We start from the raw sequence: 18,584 nt of genomic DNA, 5'->3' as shown, positions 1-18,584 counted from the left end.
TTCCCACACTTGGAAACAATGGGCTCTAAGACACATATAGCCTCGTTTGCAGCCAAACCCTGTCCCCTCTCATTCTGCTCCAGTTATGGCTCAGCAGATGACACTCCAGTGCTCTGACGCTATTTATAGAGCCAAAAAGAAAGACGAGGGGGGAAAAAAAATCCCCATCTCCCCTCTCACTGTGCTCCCTCTTCTCTGTCTCTTCCTCAAAAGCTTAAGGTCATGAAGGATACCAGAGATGGGAAAAAAAAAAAAACACGCAGAGAGGGAGGGAGAGCGACAAAAATTAAAAAAATAACGAGAGCAACAACAATACAGGAAACACTTGCACAGTCAGCGAGCGTCAACGTGACACATTCCGTCTCACTGCTCTTCAGATCCGTTTCCAGAAATAAATGAACTTGTTAAACTGAGCGGCATTTCAGATGAGCACGGTTCCATCCGAAGCATAACAAGTGCGCAGCTGAATGGTTCAAATATGTGCATATATTTTTAAATCATTTTCGTTATGAATCGGTCATGTGTACTACAAGTACTGGATGAAAAGGAGGCTAAGAAAGTGCGATCCGGGGCGGACGGGGTCGGTGTCGAATTTTTTATCCGCACAACCCCAACCCATTTTTACAGAGAGATGACATCTTATCGGAGGAATGTGGAGAATCTGGGAGGGATACAATGAAACCAGGGAGCTGCCCCCTCCTCAAACACACCGAATAGGAGGTTTAACACAAAGACCCAAACAGGAGTTCACTCACACATCCTATAGACTGTCTGACTGACTGACGCACACAGCAGAATAGCCTTTGAGTCCGGGTGCGGACAAAAGCAAAAGCAGACTAAACACAAATAAAACGACACACACAACAGATTCTCACACCCACCTACCCAGCCCTCCCTCCATCCATCCAGACACACACACACACACACACACACACACACACACACACACACACACACACACACACACACACACACACACAGTTGTAGATCAAGCAGCTTGTGTTTGCACCCCAGGTCAATTTACGCTGATTCAGACAACTGGCAGTTGTCTCTTTTAGACCGAGGTCGGTCGCACACCTCCCATCCACATTTCAAAGGAGATGCACAGGTTTGTTAAACAAGCAGAGGGAGCAAGTCTTTTTAACCTCATCTCTCTTCTTTTAATAAAGACTGTAGGTTTAGAGAATGAAAAAGGCACAGAGCCAGGAGAACTTTCTAGGAGGAATAAAACGAGGGGGGGAAAAAACAAACAAGAGCAGCAATGACTCGGTCAACGACTCTCTCCAGGAAAAAGAAACAGATCAACAATAGGGACTAGAGCGGTAGTACTTTCTATGAGGAATAAAACAAAACATGAAAAAAGTAATGGTAGGAATTGCTTTTGTCAATGACGTCCAGGAGAGACAGTCAAACAAGCACTGGAACAGTTTTTGGGAAATAATGGAGAGTTCAGTTGAATGAAGGGAAGAGAGTTAACTTTACAAAGCAAGATGGACTTTCTATGGAAGAACACAAAGTTAATGGTTACAATGGGTCCATTAAGTACACTTTCTACGGAAAAAAATATGGAGAAATAGCACAGAGTGCAGCATTAATTGCTCGGTCAATGACTCAATTAAAAAACAAAAGACGGGGTTGAACATGAAAGAACCAGGCCTGGATTACAGTCAATGGAAAAAATAAGAAACTTAAAGACAGTGATCTTTTTCTAGAAAGAGTTAAAACACTGAATCATCGATACTTTCTATGGGAAACAAAGAAAAGGCAAATGACAGTAACTCAGTTTAGAAAAGACACACAACTAAACATTTAAGCATTAAGCCTTTAGTGTGTTCTATGGAAGAAAGAAAAAACTATTAGGGGAGCTACTCCCCTAAAAAACAACCATTTAATCTTAAATAAGGCAACAGAGGGATAAGCAGACTGTACACTTTATTTATATTTTAGAAATCAGCAAAAGCAAAAATGTGTAGCTAAAAAAAATAAAAATACAGAAAGTTTAGATGAACAGATAAAGGACCGAATAGTAGAGTCTATGGAGCCCAATAACCATAAATCCCACTTTTACAGTCCTGTACCAAAACACTTCCTCCATCACTGGACTGTCAATTATGCAAGGATAATTCTGTGTGGGGGAAAAAAAGAAAGTTAAATTACCAGAGGGGGAAAAACTCCAGAAACGCAGCAGATGATGCACGCACAAAATATTAAAGCAATGAAGACAAAAACATACATTAACTACAGAAAACAAGGCAGCAAACGCATGATAATGAAATTATGATAATATTAGTTTGTCTGTGAAAACATGTGGTACTGGGTAGATTAGTTGTTTTTTTTTAAGCTGTCACAAAATGTCCAACAATCAAAGCAGGAAAAGGTAAAATTTCCTTAATCTCATTTTCAATCTCTATGAGCAACTGGGGCAAGACGTTTCAAGTGCGTGACGTGACCTGTAAAGTTTCGGTACTCTGCAGTTTCGGAAGATCCTGAGTCTGATCTGAGGTTTGTCTCTTCAGGCTAAAAAACGTGACTCAGTCGCCTGTTTCTGACCTGCAGCTGTCAGCCAATCACGGATCTGGATTCCCAGGAAGTGCTTAATCTTACAATGTCAGAATTGTTTTAGAAATGTCTTGGTAATGTGCAGCCACCATAAGACTCCTCCCCTTTTCCACTAATCAAGCAAACACATTCAGGCAGACTGAAAATTTGGGGCTGCAGTAGGAATGTTCAGATTCAAGATGAATTTTAAGAGAAGATTATGAATTAAGTTTTGTTTTTATTTTCCTCGCAAAAGTAAAAAAAAAAAAAAAAAAAAAAAAAAAAAAATGTATTTGAAGGCCAGGTGAGGAGAGCAGCTGCAGCTGATAGTCACATGACCTGTTAAAGCTCCAAAAGAACAAAGAAATTTGTTATTTAGCCAACAAATTTAAGGACAGGAACAGTTTTTTCTTACAAGGACATTTTGGCTTAGATCAATTTTTTTTTAATAGCCAATCAAAGTTCAAACCTAAATCAAATCGACAATCTGTGTGAAGAATTTACTAACTGCTATTTACAGACTCTACCATCACTGTGACTGAACCTGATCTACGCTGAAAAGAAGATTAAGTATCGCTGGTAGAGACGCGTCTCCCAGGATCTGCGTTTGGAATTACAGGGAAATAGTCGTTTTCGAAATATCGACTCGGGTGATCTGAATATTAACACACTGGACATTTTTCAGATTTCCTTACTTTTGACGAGCATTGATCTGGAAAAGGTAGCACCCAATCGGACCTGCAAGTTGGTCTAAATGGAGCAGATACTGGTTAGGAGGAACAGAATGAATCATAACTTTCGCGTTTGCATATCCTGTTCAGAGTGTCAGTTTATTTTAACAATTACCTTAATCTTAAAACCCTGCATGCGCTGTCATATTTACTTGAATTTAAAGGCAGAATCATTAATAGTAAGAATCTCACTGTGTAACTTGGAAATATTTTTGCTCCTGGATCACAAAATGAAGTTGCAACAGAATAAAATTAAAGTAGAATTTCGTTCCACTTCATAAATAATTTGTTGGGAGGGAAAAGGTACAAATATGTTTTCCAAGGGATTGCATTAATTTGTTACCCAGATACATCATGACCAGCGTCATGATGTATCTGGGAGAAAATTTGATACAAGACAGTAAGAGAAGCAGTTAAAAAAGAGAAAGTAATGAGAAAAACAGGAACTGATCCAAACTGAGACAAAGAAGGAAATATACATGAAGAACGAAGGGGCAGAAAGAAAAGAACATAAAACAGAAAAAAAAAGTCTCAAAGGAAGTCTTCTAACATCTGCCTGATGCATTCACTGTCCCCGAATAACCCCGTCATATATATACACACACACGCAAAAAAAAGAAAACGGCTACATTAAACGTAAGCACATTCAGTGCCTTTCTGAGTCAACCACACACAATGTTTCCAATTAAGCCAAGGTCTAATCACCATAAACATCACGCACACACACACACACACACACACCACTTTCTGCTACATCTTTCACCTCCCCCTCCTGCACTCTCTCAACTTCTCTCATTTGCAGCATGACTTTATTTAGAAGAAGGTGCCAAAACTCTCCGGCGTCTCCGTCAAACGAGCGCGCGCGCAGACACGCGCCTCCTCACGGCCGCTGCCAAACGTCCGAGCTGTAGGAGTTCTGGTTTGACTGAATAAACACTGAACGGTTGGGGAAGAGGTCAATCGTTTCTGTTCGCACACAGAATCAAACTAACGGCTCCCAGTTTTGAGGTCTTTAAAAGCCGTCAAGTTTGATTTATGCGTGCATAGTAAAAAAAAACAAATAAATAAATTAATTAAATTAAAATCCGCATTCGATGCCGTCTGATTGATGATTACGGTTTTACTCCTCGCTAATAACGCAAGGCAACCTGAAGGTTAGGCCATTCCACCCTGAAATCGATACTAATGAAATTCCAAAAGGCAGAGTGGCCTGACCTTTTCCGCTCAGCGTCAGGGGGAAGCCCTGGTGTTTAAACACACACTTTAAACCGGGGCGACATGCGAGTGGATGAAGACTAGAATGGTTTACATTTGAGGATGTGCCACCTTCCCTGTCTACTTTTTTTTTTTTTTTTGCACCTCACAGCTGTTTACTGACACAGCAAAACAATGTAGAAAAGTAAAACTTTATCCAAAATCAGAGCTGCATCCAAACAGGAGGAAAGGTGAGAATTTCAAATTTAAGTTCTTCCAACTCTGCTAAGAAGGGACAAATATGACACAGGCCATCAGCAGAAGCTTTTTGAAGTTATTGCTTGTCTTTTATATTATAAAGTAACTACAATTAACCACATTTTTCGAAGCTTAGCTTCATGTCACTTGTCACACAGTGGCCTAATTACTACCAGACCTGTAGAATCAAAAAAATGCCCCAAATAGAACATGTATGAGAAGTAGGCCAAAAGAGATAACTTTTAACTAAAGTGATTAAAGTACAGATAAGAAAGTAATTTGGTAGATCAGCTTGTAGATGGTTACAGTCATTTGTAAGGCTTTGGGAATCTAGTTAGCCACAGTAGGAGCCACTGTCCACAAATGGACTAAACATAAAAGGTGTTAAACCTTCCCAGGAGTGGCATCACTGGTAAAACGACTCCAACAGAGCTTCAATGATTCATCCAGGAGGTTGCAACAGAACCCAGAACAAAATCTGAAGAACTGCAGGCCTCACCTGCCAAGTTAAAATCACAAAGGGACAAAGAAAAGAAAAAATACACAGAGAGAAATCAAAATGGTTATACGTTTCATTGTGTTCAATGGGAAAAATCTTTATTGGCTTGACAGCAATCAAACCATTCTCATTACTGCTCCAGTGGTCTCCATGAATTAAGAAAGCTTTAATCTTCTTAGATTCATAAATTGCTTCAAAACCTAAGAATTTCTAAAAAAGGATAGAAAATGTTCCAATGTTAAAAAAAAAAAAAAAAAAAAAAAGAATCAATAAAAAGTCATTTATTTTCCACCGGGTTTTCTTTTTTTGTCCCCAGTACATTAAATCCTCTTCTTTTCCTTTGTGTTCGCCTTATTATTAAAAAAAAACAGCACACGTTACCCTCAGGCTGAGGTGTTTGCCTTTTCATCTCCGTGCCGTCGCCTCGTGCGAGCAAAAACATCCTCACCAAGTGCGCTTTTACGTTCCAGGACCAAAGGTGTTGGAATGTGTTGAATGAGGAACCAGCTGCATTTTTCAGCTGCATTCTCATTATGACACCCAGTCGTGAAAATTCGCGCTTCATTCCTGCAGTTTACGAGGCAGCAAAGACACTCGCGCTGCTGCTCGAAGCGCAACCTTCGAGTTGATCTTATTAGAAAGCAATAACAGCATTTTGAAAGGTGTTATTCGTGCAAGATCGTGGCCGTGTTGTGTCCTCAGATGACTGGTGTTGTAGTTTGAGGTTGCGTAAATTAAAAAAAAAAAAAAAAAAAAAAAGCTAATGAACATTAGAGGTAATATTTTTCAAAAGTTGGAGTCATTTACCAACTGGTTGTCTGTTTCTACCCTGGTGAAACAATCATCACAGCTTTGATCTTCCTTTTCAGGCTTATAAATTACTTCAGCAACTAATAATATTCTTTTAAAAAGACCAGGAAATGTTCTCTACATTTCTAAAAACATTCACAAGCGATGATTATAATCAATGCGATGCTGCCCAAACGTCAGCACTGGCATGTAAGATTATAATAAGAAAAAGGAACCTATCTGTAGCTGGCATTTAAAACATTTACAAGTGTGCGCTTAAAATCCGAACGCAGTTTCCATTCCTTCATTATGCACGTCCGTGTTTTTTTTAGTGAAGGCCATTGCAGCGACTTCACAAACTCAACAGGGCGATGCAGCCTTTGCCAAAAGGTGCAACTTTACTGCAGTTTGCCGTTTTGTCAGGGAAATGTGAACCCAGGCTCTGCAGACGGGCAGTAATCCGAGCAGATTTATCCGTCGCTGCACTCTTTGATACATGTGTATTCAAATAATGTCTGGATCAAAATATTCACATGTAATACTACACTCACCTCAGAAGCTGCAGACGGCGGTCTAATCTCTTTAAAAGTTTTACTTCTGCACAAGCTCTTTTAAATGTTTACCAGGAAGGAACACTGTATGGCGTTTTAAATGGTTTCTAAAGCAGTAACATTGAAAAGGCATCATTTCACAAGTAAGGAAATACAATCTTTTGTAATTTCCTGCCATTTATCCTCTTCAGTTTCTTTCTTAGCACCTGTAGCCGCCTGCATCAGGTTAGCATGAGTCACTGCCACCTTGCTCAGAAATAACAGAGCCATGAATGATTCAATCCTGGTAACAATGAAATCATAATGGGCATGAATGCTGAGATCATTTTAGGCTTTTTAATGATGCATTTGAAGTTTTTTGTTTGTTTTTTTTCAAGGGTGGGATGATTGCACAATATAGATACAGTGGATTTGAACCCACTCTTAAAAAAAACACACAAGGCCAAAATTACATATTCAAGCCCAAGTGTTTATATGAAAGCAATTCAATACTTTTGTATTTAGTGCTTAAAAGTTTTAGAATATCTTAACTTGACCTTTGCAAGGCCAATTATCTTGTTTCATTCATAATGATTACTATTCGATTTACAGATATAAAGAAGGAGGGCAAAGTACTAGAAACCCTGTAAAGATCCAACAAACATAAAAGGAGAAAGTCTTCTGAGCACTTTTGTAAGCAATTGCAAAGTCCAAGATCATAAATTCAAATTAGTTATTCGGATTTAACGTCACAATGCCAGCAAGCAGGAAGCACGAATCAAAGAGAGGTCAAGGTTTAACTTTTTTAAATTAACAAGATTTATCGATTGCGATCTGATTCCACCATGAAAAAAGGAAAAGACCAGACAATAATCAAGTCATCAAATCCAAAAATTGATCATCATCATCAAGAGCAATTTTGAGTGTGTGTAAACGTCTGAGTGCAACGGTGCGACTCACACTGCTTGCATCACCAATCACAAGTTGACTGTTGCCAGAAAATAAAAGCCTGATGCTGCAGCTGATGACTCTTCCTCACAGGAGTCCTCATTCTTTTCATCTTCACTCCGTCATCTTCTCACTCCAGGTCTTTAATCTGTTCTCACCGTTTTCTTCATTCCTTTCTCCAAAGATTTCTCATTTACCCAATTTCAAGTTTCCTTCTCTCTTTCCGTGCCCATCACTCGAAGCTTTCCAATTTTCAGGCCAGCCGGCGCAGAAAAATACACAAAACTCAATCAGTCCTTGTTTATTTTATTTCATTCAGTCTTGTATACTCTACCCCCCCTGCTGAACCGATAGGTGGTCTCAGGCAGGCAGGCAGGCAGGCAGGCAGGCATGCGAGGATCAGAGTGATCTCTGAACTTCACCCCTCCTCCATCAGTCTGAAATCTTTGAAATCTACCTCTTAGTGCATGAGTCACAGAAACAATTATACCGCCGTAGACTAAAAGTACAAGACTCCAATCCACTGGGGGGTTTTTTTCCCCTCACCTATCCGATTCCAACAAATCGACGGTAGCCTTGGAAACTAACACAAACAGAGGAATCATTTAAATCTCCAAAGATAAGTCATTGCAAGGATTCTTTTCATCTCCGATCACCTGAATCTTCCCTTTTATCCCCATCCAAACTAATGAGGCCCATTAAGATAAGCTACTGGGTGACCTTCCTCCTCCATCATCAGTAGAGTTTGCTTAAAAGCTTAAGCAATCTGTCAGCTATTCTCAAGCTGTGTTTCTATCCATCCAAAGATTTCCTTGGTGACAGAAACTAAATTTGATCAGATCAAATGCCGAGGGACGTTCAAGACCCAACTACCTTAATCTAACCATCAATCACAAACACCAACACATGCTGCACTTAGAACAACTGCACCTTTAGAAAGCCAGCCAGCACCAGATGATATCCCAACTCTCAAAGATCTCTAGTTGCCATGCCCACCCAGAGCGGGAATGTGATTGGTTGTAGGGCGGGAGGGCGTGTAGGTATGTAACTTTACTCTCAGCTTTCTGCCACATGTCAACAGTTGCTCTGTCATCTTCGACAGAAACACACTAACGGGGATTATAGGAGGGGAGTGTGGAAAACTGCTCCTGCATGCACTTAAGACAACCCACCACAAATGTTCACGACTTAGGTTACACAAAGTGTCATTAAGTCAAATTGTGCTTTATAAAGTTCTCTGCAAAATTGTTGCATCAACCCTTGATTCCATCAGACGTTGTGTATCAAGACGGAATTGGTGGAACTATTTAATACTTTCCAGAAATGTAAAAGTGACTTTCCCAAATTAACCAGAAACAGAAACATTACTACTGATGGTTAGCTTACCAGAACTTAAAAATTACTTTCCAGAACGTATGTGGTACTTTAAGGACTTTAGAAGAAACTTTTCTTTGAATTACTGAATCCTTTTCATAACTTTCTGACAAAGGACCCAGTCAACTGCTAAACATCATTTCAGAAGACCTCATGGGTCCTAAAAGTACTAAAGTAAGTTCCACAAAACAAAAAAAAACTTCCAGGAAATTTATTGGGTAAATGGGTAATGGGTAAATTCCAAAAATTAAACGGTAAGTTCAAAGATCCAGAGAGTAATCCCTTAAATTCAAGAAGATTGCCTGGTAACTTCTCCCAAGAGAATTTCAGAAAAGTGTCTTCAGTTCTTGGAAAGTAACCAGTAACATCCTTCAACATTCCAGGAAAGCAAGACATAAACACAAGAAAGTAATCTAAAGAAAATCTGACGTGACCTTATTGGAATATGAAACTGAGATAAGTGTGATTAATTATTAGCCTCTGGCACTAAATACCACAATAGAGTTCTCAAACCGTAGTCCTACTGTCAAGCAGATTTTAGACGCATCCAGGACAGCTGGTCACATGACTGACCAACCTCTTCAAGATGCCACAAGTTTGGCAAAGACCAAATAACCTTGAAATTTACAAACTTGGATAAGAACTAGAACACTCATCAAATTTCAGCAACACTATCAACCCTCTGACCACTGTGCAACTAGAAAAGAAACCCGGATCTCCGAACTCAAAAACAGTGGAGACGCTGTCCATGTCAGCTGATGATCTTCCAGCAGGTGAGGAACAAAAACCCGAGATTTTTAAGGGGTGATCTAAGGGAGATGGATTTGCCGAGACACTACATGCTAGAGTCTATGCAGGTCTGGAGAAACTTCTGCTGGACAGCTGGGCTTAATATGGTCCTCCACAGCATGATGAACTGAGTCCAATGGCTCATCTAGCATTCTAAAACGCCAAAGTACCGAACGTTTTGAAGAGACCATTTGTCTGAGGTACAACATAGTTTCCATTCGTCTTCAAGTGCAGCGTTCACATTTCTGTTTTTAGCACCTTTTTATTTATCCGTGTTATAATTTCTATGTTTATGAATGTAGCTATGAATAAATAGGTATGTGGCATGTAATTGACAATTGTTTGCAGCTGCCGGATTTATGAACAGCTAAATGTTTGTACGATGAAATTCATATGAAGGATTTATGCACCTTAGTATACACAAACTTTTTATTCATATTGCCCATTACATGTTCTCACTGTTCTAAAGTTATCCATAAAAGTTCACAAATGTTTCTATCAAAAGCTGGTTTTTTTTAAAACCTGATCTGTTTTCTGACAAATATTGGTGTTAAACTAGCATTTTTTTTGCCAAAGAATATTTGATAAAGCCAAAAAAAAAAGTTTATGTTGCAAAAGGGTTACATCTTCAAACCTAGAACCCTTCAAAATTAAAACTAAATTTAATTTTTGAACTCCTTTACAATTAAAAATATGCAGTCCAAAGCCATGTAGAGATGTATTGTACGCAGTCCTGCTAAGGATCACCAGGTTTCCATATTTTCACAAGTAACTGACGCACACAGAAGGAAAATGAGATTTGTGTGACAGAAAAGCTCAGCCAGGGCTCGACATTTGTTTTCTGCCAAACAAACCATCGTCTCCTTGACGCAGGGCATCGGACAAAGCTCATCCGAGCCCCTGGGATTCAGGAAGACTCGAGGAGGATCTTGTGATGGAGATGACAGCAATACAAGCACATGTTCCCCTCACACACACACACACACACACACAAAAAAACGCTAAATCAAAATTTATTTTAAAAAAAAGTATTCTTCTGGCTGCTTCTGGTTCTAATTAATCTGCTGTGGAGTAGATTGAAACTGCATGTGTTTATTAAGAAATGACATTGGCTAAATCTGTGGCATAGCCCAAAAGCTTTGTTTAAAATCCTGTATGTTTGTCTTCCTTGGCATAGCAACAAGCAGTTCCACGTGAGCCCATGTCAGTGTTTCCCTTCTCCTGCTAAAGCCTCGGCTCAGTCCACATGTCATATGACTGGTAAACATTGTTTTTCTACATCTTGGACTGCTGAACGCACCTCTGGTCCTGCGCATGTACACCGCCGCTAAAAACTCAGGATTTGGTTTCTGACTCCCTTTCTCATTTAGCTGCTAATAAATACAAGGGGAAAAAATGAACAGCATGCACTGTCATGTTAGCTTTCCATTCTTCAGGCCTCACTTTCTTTTTGACACAAACACTCGCTGCAAAAGTTTGCATCAGAACGCTCGGATGAAGCAAGACCGTGGTACGGCAAAGTGCATGCCGTCCTGCCTCGTGTTTAACACATGCTGTTCCAGTTTACTTGCATGCTGCAAAAGAACAAGAGTGACAGTTGGCTGGATGCAGACCAGCTACCTGTCTTCGCCCAGGGTTTTAAAAATGTCAAGCAGGCATATTTTGTTGAATAATTACCAACACAGTCATCAGGAACTCTATCCCACCTACATTTAGCCCTCAATTGTTTGGCAACCTTTCAAATTGCAGCTTGCAATGTTAGTTGTGCTTTGCACCTTATGATCCAGTCACAGTTTTAAAGCCACATTATGATCAACTACTCATAGACTTTATGAAGAGTTGGACAAAACAGAGAAATAGATGCATCGACAATGCTAATAAAAATCGAAACGTAAGTAGACAAACATTTAAACTGACCCTAAAAATACATATAGTTCAGTCTTTTTGCAAAAATATCCGCGTTTCTCAAATTTTTTCCACCCGTCGTCACATGGCAACCGCAAACTTTAACGTCTTTTATTGAGGTTTTGCTGTTGGACTGTAATAAAGCAGCTTGTGATCATAAAGTGGAAGTATTTACATGCCCTGAGTCGACACTATGTAGAATCCTCTTTCACTGAAATAGCAGCAGCTGGGGGTTTTCTCAACCGCTGTGAATTTTGCGCGGTTTAGCCGACTAAGTTATGAAGTAATCCTTGGATGGAGCTGAATTAGAGGCAGATTTTGCCACACAGACAACTTCCTTTGGATTTGGTTTCAAAAGATAAAAATCTGAAAATACTATATGCACTTATAACAAAAATAGAGTCTCACTGGCTAATTTTCCAATTTGAGATGCATTTCCCACTTGTCCAAAATTAGATTGGATTAGATTTGATCGCACTTCCAGCAAACTAGACTCGTTTGTATTAGTTGACAAAAAAGCTTGATCACTTTTTATCTCGGTTTGAATCTTACTAGAAAGGTTTTTATACAATTTGTCTCGTTTTCGCCTGGAGAAAATAAAAATGCAGCTGATGGAACCCATGAAAAGAACATTTCAACAATATTAACTTTTCTGCAGCTTCCCTAACAGGGTTTCCTTCATGACTGCCTTGTATTTAGCTTCCTGAATCCCTCCTATAGAACAAGATCAGCGTACCAAAATAAAAACAGTGCTCGCAAGGCCATAGAAGGAAAATCCAGCACCTGACGAAGAGTTTCAGTAAGAGTGATAGTTTTCAGAGTCAAACCTTACCTGCAGCTCACACCATGCCACTTCCACTGTCGTCTCCGTATCCAGTCCCTTGTACACGGTCTTGAAAGACCCTCTCCCAATCTCTATGTCGAACTTTAGGAAGCGTCCGTCCGGCGAAGTCCCTACGGCCTTCGTCTCTGCCTCCTCTATGTCCTCTTGCACTCGTTTCTCGGCCTCCCTCTGCTCCGCTCTTGCTTTCGCTTGCCCCCTCTCCTCCTCCGTCTCCTGGTCCTTCTCCTCGATCGGGCTGCTGATGCTCCCCTCGAGTGCGGGTTTATCGACTTTTTCGTCCTTTGACGAACGTTGTGCTTCCTCAATCCCTCTGGCACACAACTTGACATCAGGCTGTTTGCCTGCCGCTCTATCCGTAACATCCAATACTGTCGGGGTTGGCTCTTTCGTTGGACTCTCTGCACCATAATCAGCACTACTAGTTGTGGGAACCACAGTGATGGCATTTAGACCTCCCTCAGCATGATGTGCATGCCCCTGTGAGACCACCCCACCATGGTCAGAGTAAGGCTGAAGGCCGGTACTTTTCAGGTAGGATCCTCCTGCGTTCTCCTCGCCCTCGGGTTCTTGTTCCTCGGGCCTGCAGATCTGCGGGGAGAAGAAGAGGGTAGCCCCTTCGCAGTCAGGGGGCGAGGTGAGAAGCACAGTCGCTTTGCTGGGCAGGTCCAAGGCTGTGGCGTTGGAGTCGCAAATAACACTGCGGCGGAAGAAGCGGTGCTCGGCTGTTTTGGAGTCTCTCTCCATGGTGTGGCGCCGCCGACGCACCTCAGGCTGCTCGCCGATCTTCTCCACGACGTGCGAGTCTGAACTGGCAGAGCCGTTCACATTCTTGTGGGGGGTTTGAGGTGACGGGCAGGGGGAGTCGGAGGATGCCGGGGGCTGAGGGGCGAGGAATTTTACTGCTTTGTTGCTACTTTCGGACATTCTTCTGCAGGGCTCAGACCACAAAGGAAAGAAAACGGAAATATAAATAAGGACTTGTGTAAAAAAGAAAAAAAAAAGTGAGGAATTAGACAAAACTGTCTGTGTAAACTTCGGAACGCAACTCGAGATACTCTCAGAAAAACGCAAAGGCAACTAGTCGTGTCAGGATAGTGGACAGAGCAGCCCCTGTTCGGTGTGAGAGTTTGGAAGGACTTATCAGATCTGCTTCCTCTCTGCAGCGTCAGCCGTTTTAACAAGACAACCTACAGTTCCTATAAGGCCCTTCCTTACAGGGCTGAGGGACGCCCCAGGTAAGAAGAGGGGGCTTAAAGACTGGGGAGGCGAGGGACGACAGGCAGTCCGTCAGGGAGCGTGGCCAGCGCTGCAACGAGGTGTGAACGGTCAAATCAAGTCCAGAATCCATCCTGCTGCCGACATCCAGACACAGCCGATGGCAACATAGGAGGACTGGAGACCAATCAGACGCCGACAGCCACAGATGAATCTCTTTAAAGCAGGAACAGCAGGTTGTGATGAGGCCCTCTCCCAGCTGACCCGTCTGGAACGGCCAGGCCTCGCCTGGCCCGGCCCGGCTTGGTCTTCTTGAGGCTTTGTGACTAAAAGACAAGAAAATAATGATAATTTATACATATTAAATGTTATTATTTGATTCATCTGTAGAGTCTCTAAAAACTGGCATATATGTTTGTTGCAGAAAAATTCAATCTTAGTCTCATCAGACAAAGAAAAAAAAAAAAAGAAAAAAAAAGCCAACTCCTGGAGTTAGCTTGTATTGGTTGCTATGGAGATTTGGCGTCACTCTTTACTACAAATTCCCTACAGTGAAACTTGAACTTTTTAAATATTTGCATTTTTTCAGACTTAATATTTGGTGTTCAGATATAAATCTTCTAATCTTCCAATAACACCTAATTATTAAGTGATATTTTCAAATTTCCTGTCAACCTTAAACATTTTTTAACTCAAAAGCACGACTGCCGAGCGGCCCAACCACCGGGCTCAGCGGGTTTTGTGGGGGGAACCTTGGCAGGGGAAGGACAATTTTAACCTCAGTCAAAATGATGCATTTTTATGAGCTTCTGAGTCCATAAAAATATTTCTTCCAAAGGCTTTTGTACATAAATGGAGCCCATTCTCGCATGAAGCAGTACATTCGTTTCACAGAAAGACTTGAAACCCATAAAACCCATTAATCAGGAAATTTGAGACGTTTGACATTGTGGTTCATCGTGCAGGGAGACGATGTGCATCCCGAGCGCCTCTGTGCTGTTAGTGCATTAGAGTGATGTAGCCTAATTGCTCCCACGTTCTAAATTTAGCCCAAAGACACAGCAGCAGCCCGACTGACCTCGAGGTTAGGCCAGCCTGTAGCAATTCGGCAGCTTAACATGAGAGAGGAGGCGCGGAGGGCTGGAGGGTGGTCTGCTCGAAGTGACATGGAGAGAACGACTACACGGACCACTAAATGCATGAGTGAGGACAGGACAGCGCGCTCGATATATATTACTCAGCATACAGGATTACAGGGCAGCGCGAGGCGTAAGGGAATATGCTTACTGGGTTTGGCAGCAGCCTCACAAAACAGCCTGCAGATAAACTTCTGCTCTTATCATCACTGGCACAGAGGAACAGCAGCTGCTTTGGTTTGCGATGATGGAACTGCGAATATATTTTCAATCGCTCATCTGTGGGCTTTTTTATGGAGTCATACCAATCCTGTATAAATCAAAGTTTACGTCTGAGCTGAGTAAAATGTGAGTCAGTAAATTTACAACTCAACAAACGGCTCTTTTATTAACAATCCAGCTGGTGTGGTGGAATTTATGTCATAAGGAACGTTTAAAAAAAAGAAAAAAAAAGAAAAAAGCCTCCAGTATGTCATGTTTGGCGGAGTCAAATCTAAAACAAGCAGTTCAGAAGACGCTTCAAACGTTAGGCTACCCAGGCTGTGTCAGATCTTCCCACTGGAAGGTCCCCAGTAGGTGTGTGCTTAAGACCAGCAGGTACAATCAGCCGGCTTGTTTGTGCAGCCATGTGTGCTGTGCAGTTACACGTGTAATGAACAGGTTTTAAAATTAGCATGGCATAATACCGCAGATTGCGCAGGCCGCCCTTGAGGTTAAGAGAGGAAATTTATTCAACCAGATGTCTCAAGTCCCAGGTGCTGCACTGTCTGCTCACTGTGAGCGGCTCCAACAACCAGGAGGTGAGGTAATCCCTCAGAAGGAGATGACACAGACTGAATAGAGGGACAACTCAAGAGTGAGAGCGCTGAAGTGCATTACTTTCGTCTAAATCACAAAAAAGAAAAAAACAACCGCAGCGGTTTAGCACCCTCTCGGTGGACAGTTGCTCTCCTGGTGCCTGAATCATCTGAGCATCGCAGCAGAGCAGCTTCTGCGATCGGTATGAAACCCAAATCATTAAATATTCACAACCAAATACATATGACATCAGATGACCACAAAGGCATGCAGCATCAAAGACTTGGTTGTCTTCGTTTGAATGTTTCACAAGAGCTACAGGACATGGGGCTGTTTACCTGGATCAACGTATATTAAGGTTTCAAAAAGTTTCAGTTTCAAAATCTGTCTAATTTTCTTTCTTACTGTGGTTTTAAGCACTTTAATCGCATTGCCAGAGCAGGTGGTGAAAATGTCAACATGAGGAAAGGTTCTATGGTTGTTTCGTTTACAAGCTGAAATTGGAAGGATTTTTTAGTTTGGGTGAATTTAATAAATTCAGATTTTTCAGTATCTGACCAGCTAATGACGGCAAAGTTAGTCAAAACCAAATAACTGAGAGCTCCAAACACTTTCTGTCAATAAACATAATAATTTAGTGATTTCTTCATTGACTGTGAGATTCACATCTACAATCTCTATTAAAGTCCAACAGCATAAAAACAAACAATATAACCAAAAATCACAAATGGTATGCCAGGCCTTAAAAGAAAAACAGAAAAATAAGTTGTAATGGAGCAGGAGATGCTGTATCAGCCCTTTAAATACCTTTAAATCAGCCGTGCTGATATGCTACATGCTAATTTCTACTAAAATGTATCGCAGAAGTAAATATCTGTGGAGTATAATAAAAGTCCAGGCATTTCAGAGTGATGAAAGCCGTGGCTTATCGAGAAGAGATTTGTTTGGCAGCATCAAGAGCCCCAGTCAACAGCGCAATCAACATTTACAGAATCATCATTGCACTCCTGATGGATGAAGCATGCACATCATAACACAACTGGGAGGTTGCATGTGTTTGTGCATGCATTTAGTGCTGAGGAGCCCAACAGACTGGTGCTGGATGTGATGCAGAGCTCAGAGCAGCACTGCGGGGTTCACTGCTGCCTGTTGAGGAACTCACAAGCCCGGCTATGCTGCCGTCTTTACCCACAGGCTAAAGCAAGACACGAACAGAGTCTGGTTCCGACTTAAATAAAACAAAAAAAAATTCATCATTACCTATCACATTGGTGTTGGTTGTGCTGGTCCCGTTGAAGTATGAAGGTAAAAACTTGAATAAACGAGCCTTTACTGAACTCCTCTGCAGTGGGAATCCTCTTCGAGACTCAGCACTAATGTCAGCCCGGTGCGTCACATTAAAGCCACAGTTGGTTGCAGAAAAAAAAAAACACACAAAGATGGAGTAATTACAAAAACATGAACCCCTTTTTTGTGAACGAAGTCCCTGGCAGCGGTACGTGCAACAAACCGAAGCCGACAGACAGACAGACACCTCCCACCGCGCAGAGATGCCAAGTTCGCTCACCGATGTAGTGGCGGCTCTGGTACTACTTTACTGTCTGTCTGTCTCTTTTGGGGTTGTCTGCGTTCTGGTCCAGACTAAAAAGATAACTGCTTCGCTCAAATGTGCAAAACCACAATCTGCATGGAAGTCCGGTCCGCTTCTGCAACCGCCGTTTTGCTCCTTAAGGCGTGTGTGATGCGATAAATCCGCGGTGATGAAGTGATATTCCCCGTTCAAAGCGGTTACTCAGCGGCTCAGCCTGCTCTGGGGTCCTCTCCAGCGATGACTCGTCAAGGCAATGGCTGGGCATTCACACAGCAGTGACGCATCAAGTTCCTGCCGTGCACTCGTAAGGTAGCGGAAACGCGTCTCCCTTTCAAAATAAAACAGCGTAATTTTTAAACAGGATCCCGCTGCACTGGAGAAGAGATGCAGCAATTTTTTTTAAACAAATGTTGACGCCTTAGAAATGTAAGAGTTTTTAAGCTTGTCATATCACAATTACAAACTTAAAAATATTTAATTGGGACATTATGTGTCAGACAAGCACTGAACAGAGGTTAATATTCTCCCATGTACATCTTCTAGATAAAGTGACTGACTAAAGAAAGTGCTACTACCATTAACCCTTTATTTATTTATTGGTTTGTTTGTTTATTTATTTAATTAATTAATATAGTACTGGATGTGTCTGTGCTTTCTAAACAAAAATAATACATGACTTCAACAAAAATGAAAAGTTTATGGTTTGACATAAGTCATGTTGTGGACACAAAAAAAGTCTAAGAAGGGGCTCTTACCCAAGAAAAAGAACAAAATAAAATGTAAAGGATACCAAGGAGTTCCTAGGTTTTTACAGTAACAAAAAAATTATCCTAAAATAGAATTTAAAAAAAATTATTTTCCATACAAAGAAATATGATCTGATTGAATTGAGTAGAAATAACTCCTAGCATGCTCTAGTCACATGTAACATCTCTATAAGATAAACACATAATAAAATTTAAACATGTAAAAATCTTAAAATAGCAATAATAAATTCTACCTGTAAACCAGTATTACTACAAAAATCTAATTACGTATGTTAACAGTAGACACTAATAATAGAAAATATCCCTTTATGTAAACTGCTGGAAGGGTTTATGCAAAGTGAATGAAACGCCGCTAGTAACAGAAATTTAATTCTGAAAGTCCAAACCGGAAGTGGTGATGTCATTTTGAGCTCAATGACATTTAGTCGAACGCGCCAGTTGGGACCCAAATATGCCGTTTTGTTGTGTCAGATTCCAATTTTTATTGGATTTAATCATAATGCACTTTCTTCTGATAGTTGTTGACTTTATTTTTAATTGTTTTGTTGTGTTTTGTTTGTTTGTTTTTGTAGGTATTAAAAAAGTGTGTACCTTTCAAAAACAGCACAATTTTAATAGTAGCTTAATGTCTTGGAAAATCTTTGGATTTCTTTCTATTGACTGTCTTTTTTTCATATA

General features: G+C 40.9%; 1 protein-coding gene across 5 annotated transcripts in view; it reads right to left on the bottom strand.

Annotated features, from left to right (window-relative positions):
• wnk1b (WNK lysine deficient protein kinase 1b) overlaps positions 1–17,449 on the bottom strand; it is an 84,613-nt gene extending 67,164 nt beyond the window's left edge. For 3 of the 5 annotated variants that reach the window (XM_088002988.1, XM_088002992.1, XM_088002991.1), the window contains exons 1-2: positions 16,809–17,439; positions 12,388–13,940 (exon numbers count right to left, since the gene is read on the bottom strand). In XM_088002988.1, coding sequence (XP_087859114.1) covers positions 12,388–13,323 — 936 coding nt within the window. In that variant the 5' untranslated portion in view covers positions 13,324–13,940; positions 16,809–17,439. Of the gene's footprint in view, positions 1–12,387; positions 13,941–16,808 lie in introns of all 5 variants that reach the window. The other 2 variants (XM_088002989.1, XM_088002993.1) reach the window with 2 other exon arrangements.
• Positions 17,450–18,584: the final 1,135 nt, after the last annotated feature.

The sequence above is a fragment of the Poecilia mexicana genome, unplaced genomic scaffold (assembly GCF_051168715.1).
Source record: "Poecilia mexicana isolate PSO_F unplaced genomic scaffold, ASM5116871v1 scaffold_23, whole genome shotgun sequence".
Classification (NCBI taxonomy): Eukaryota; Metazoa; Chordata; class Actinopteri; order Cyprinodontiformes; family Poeciliidae; genus Poecilia; species Poecilia mexicana.
The sequence above is the reverse complement of the archived record's forward strand: the minus strand, read 5'-3'. Positions and strand labels throughout refer to the sequence as shown.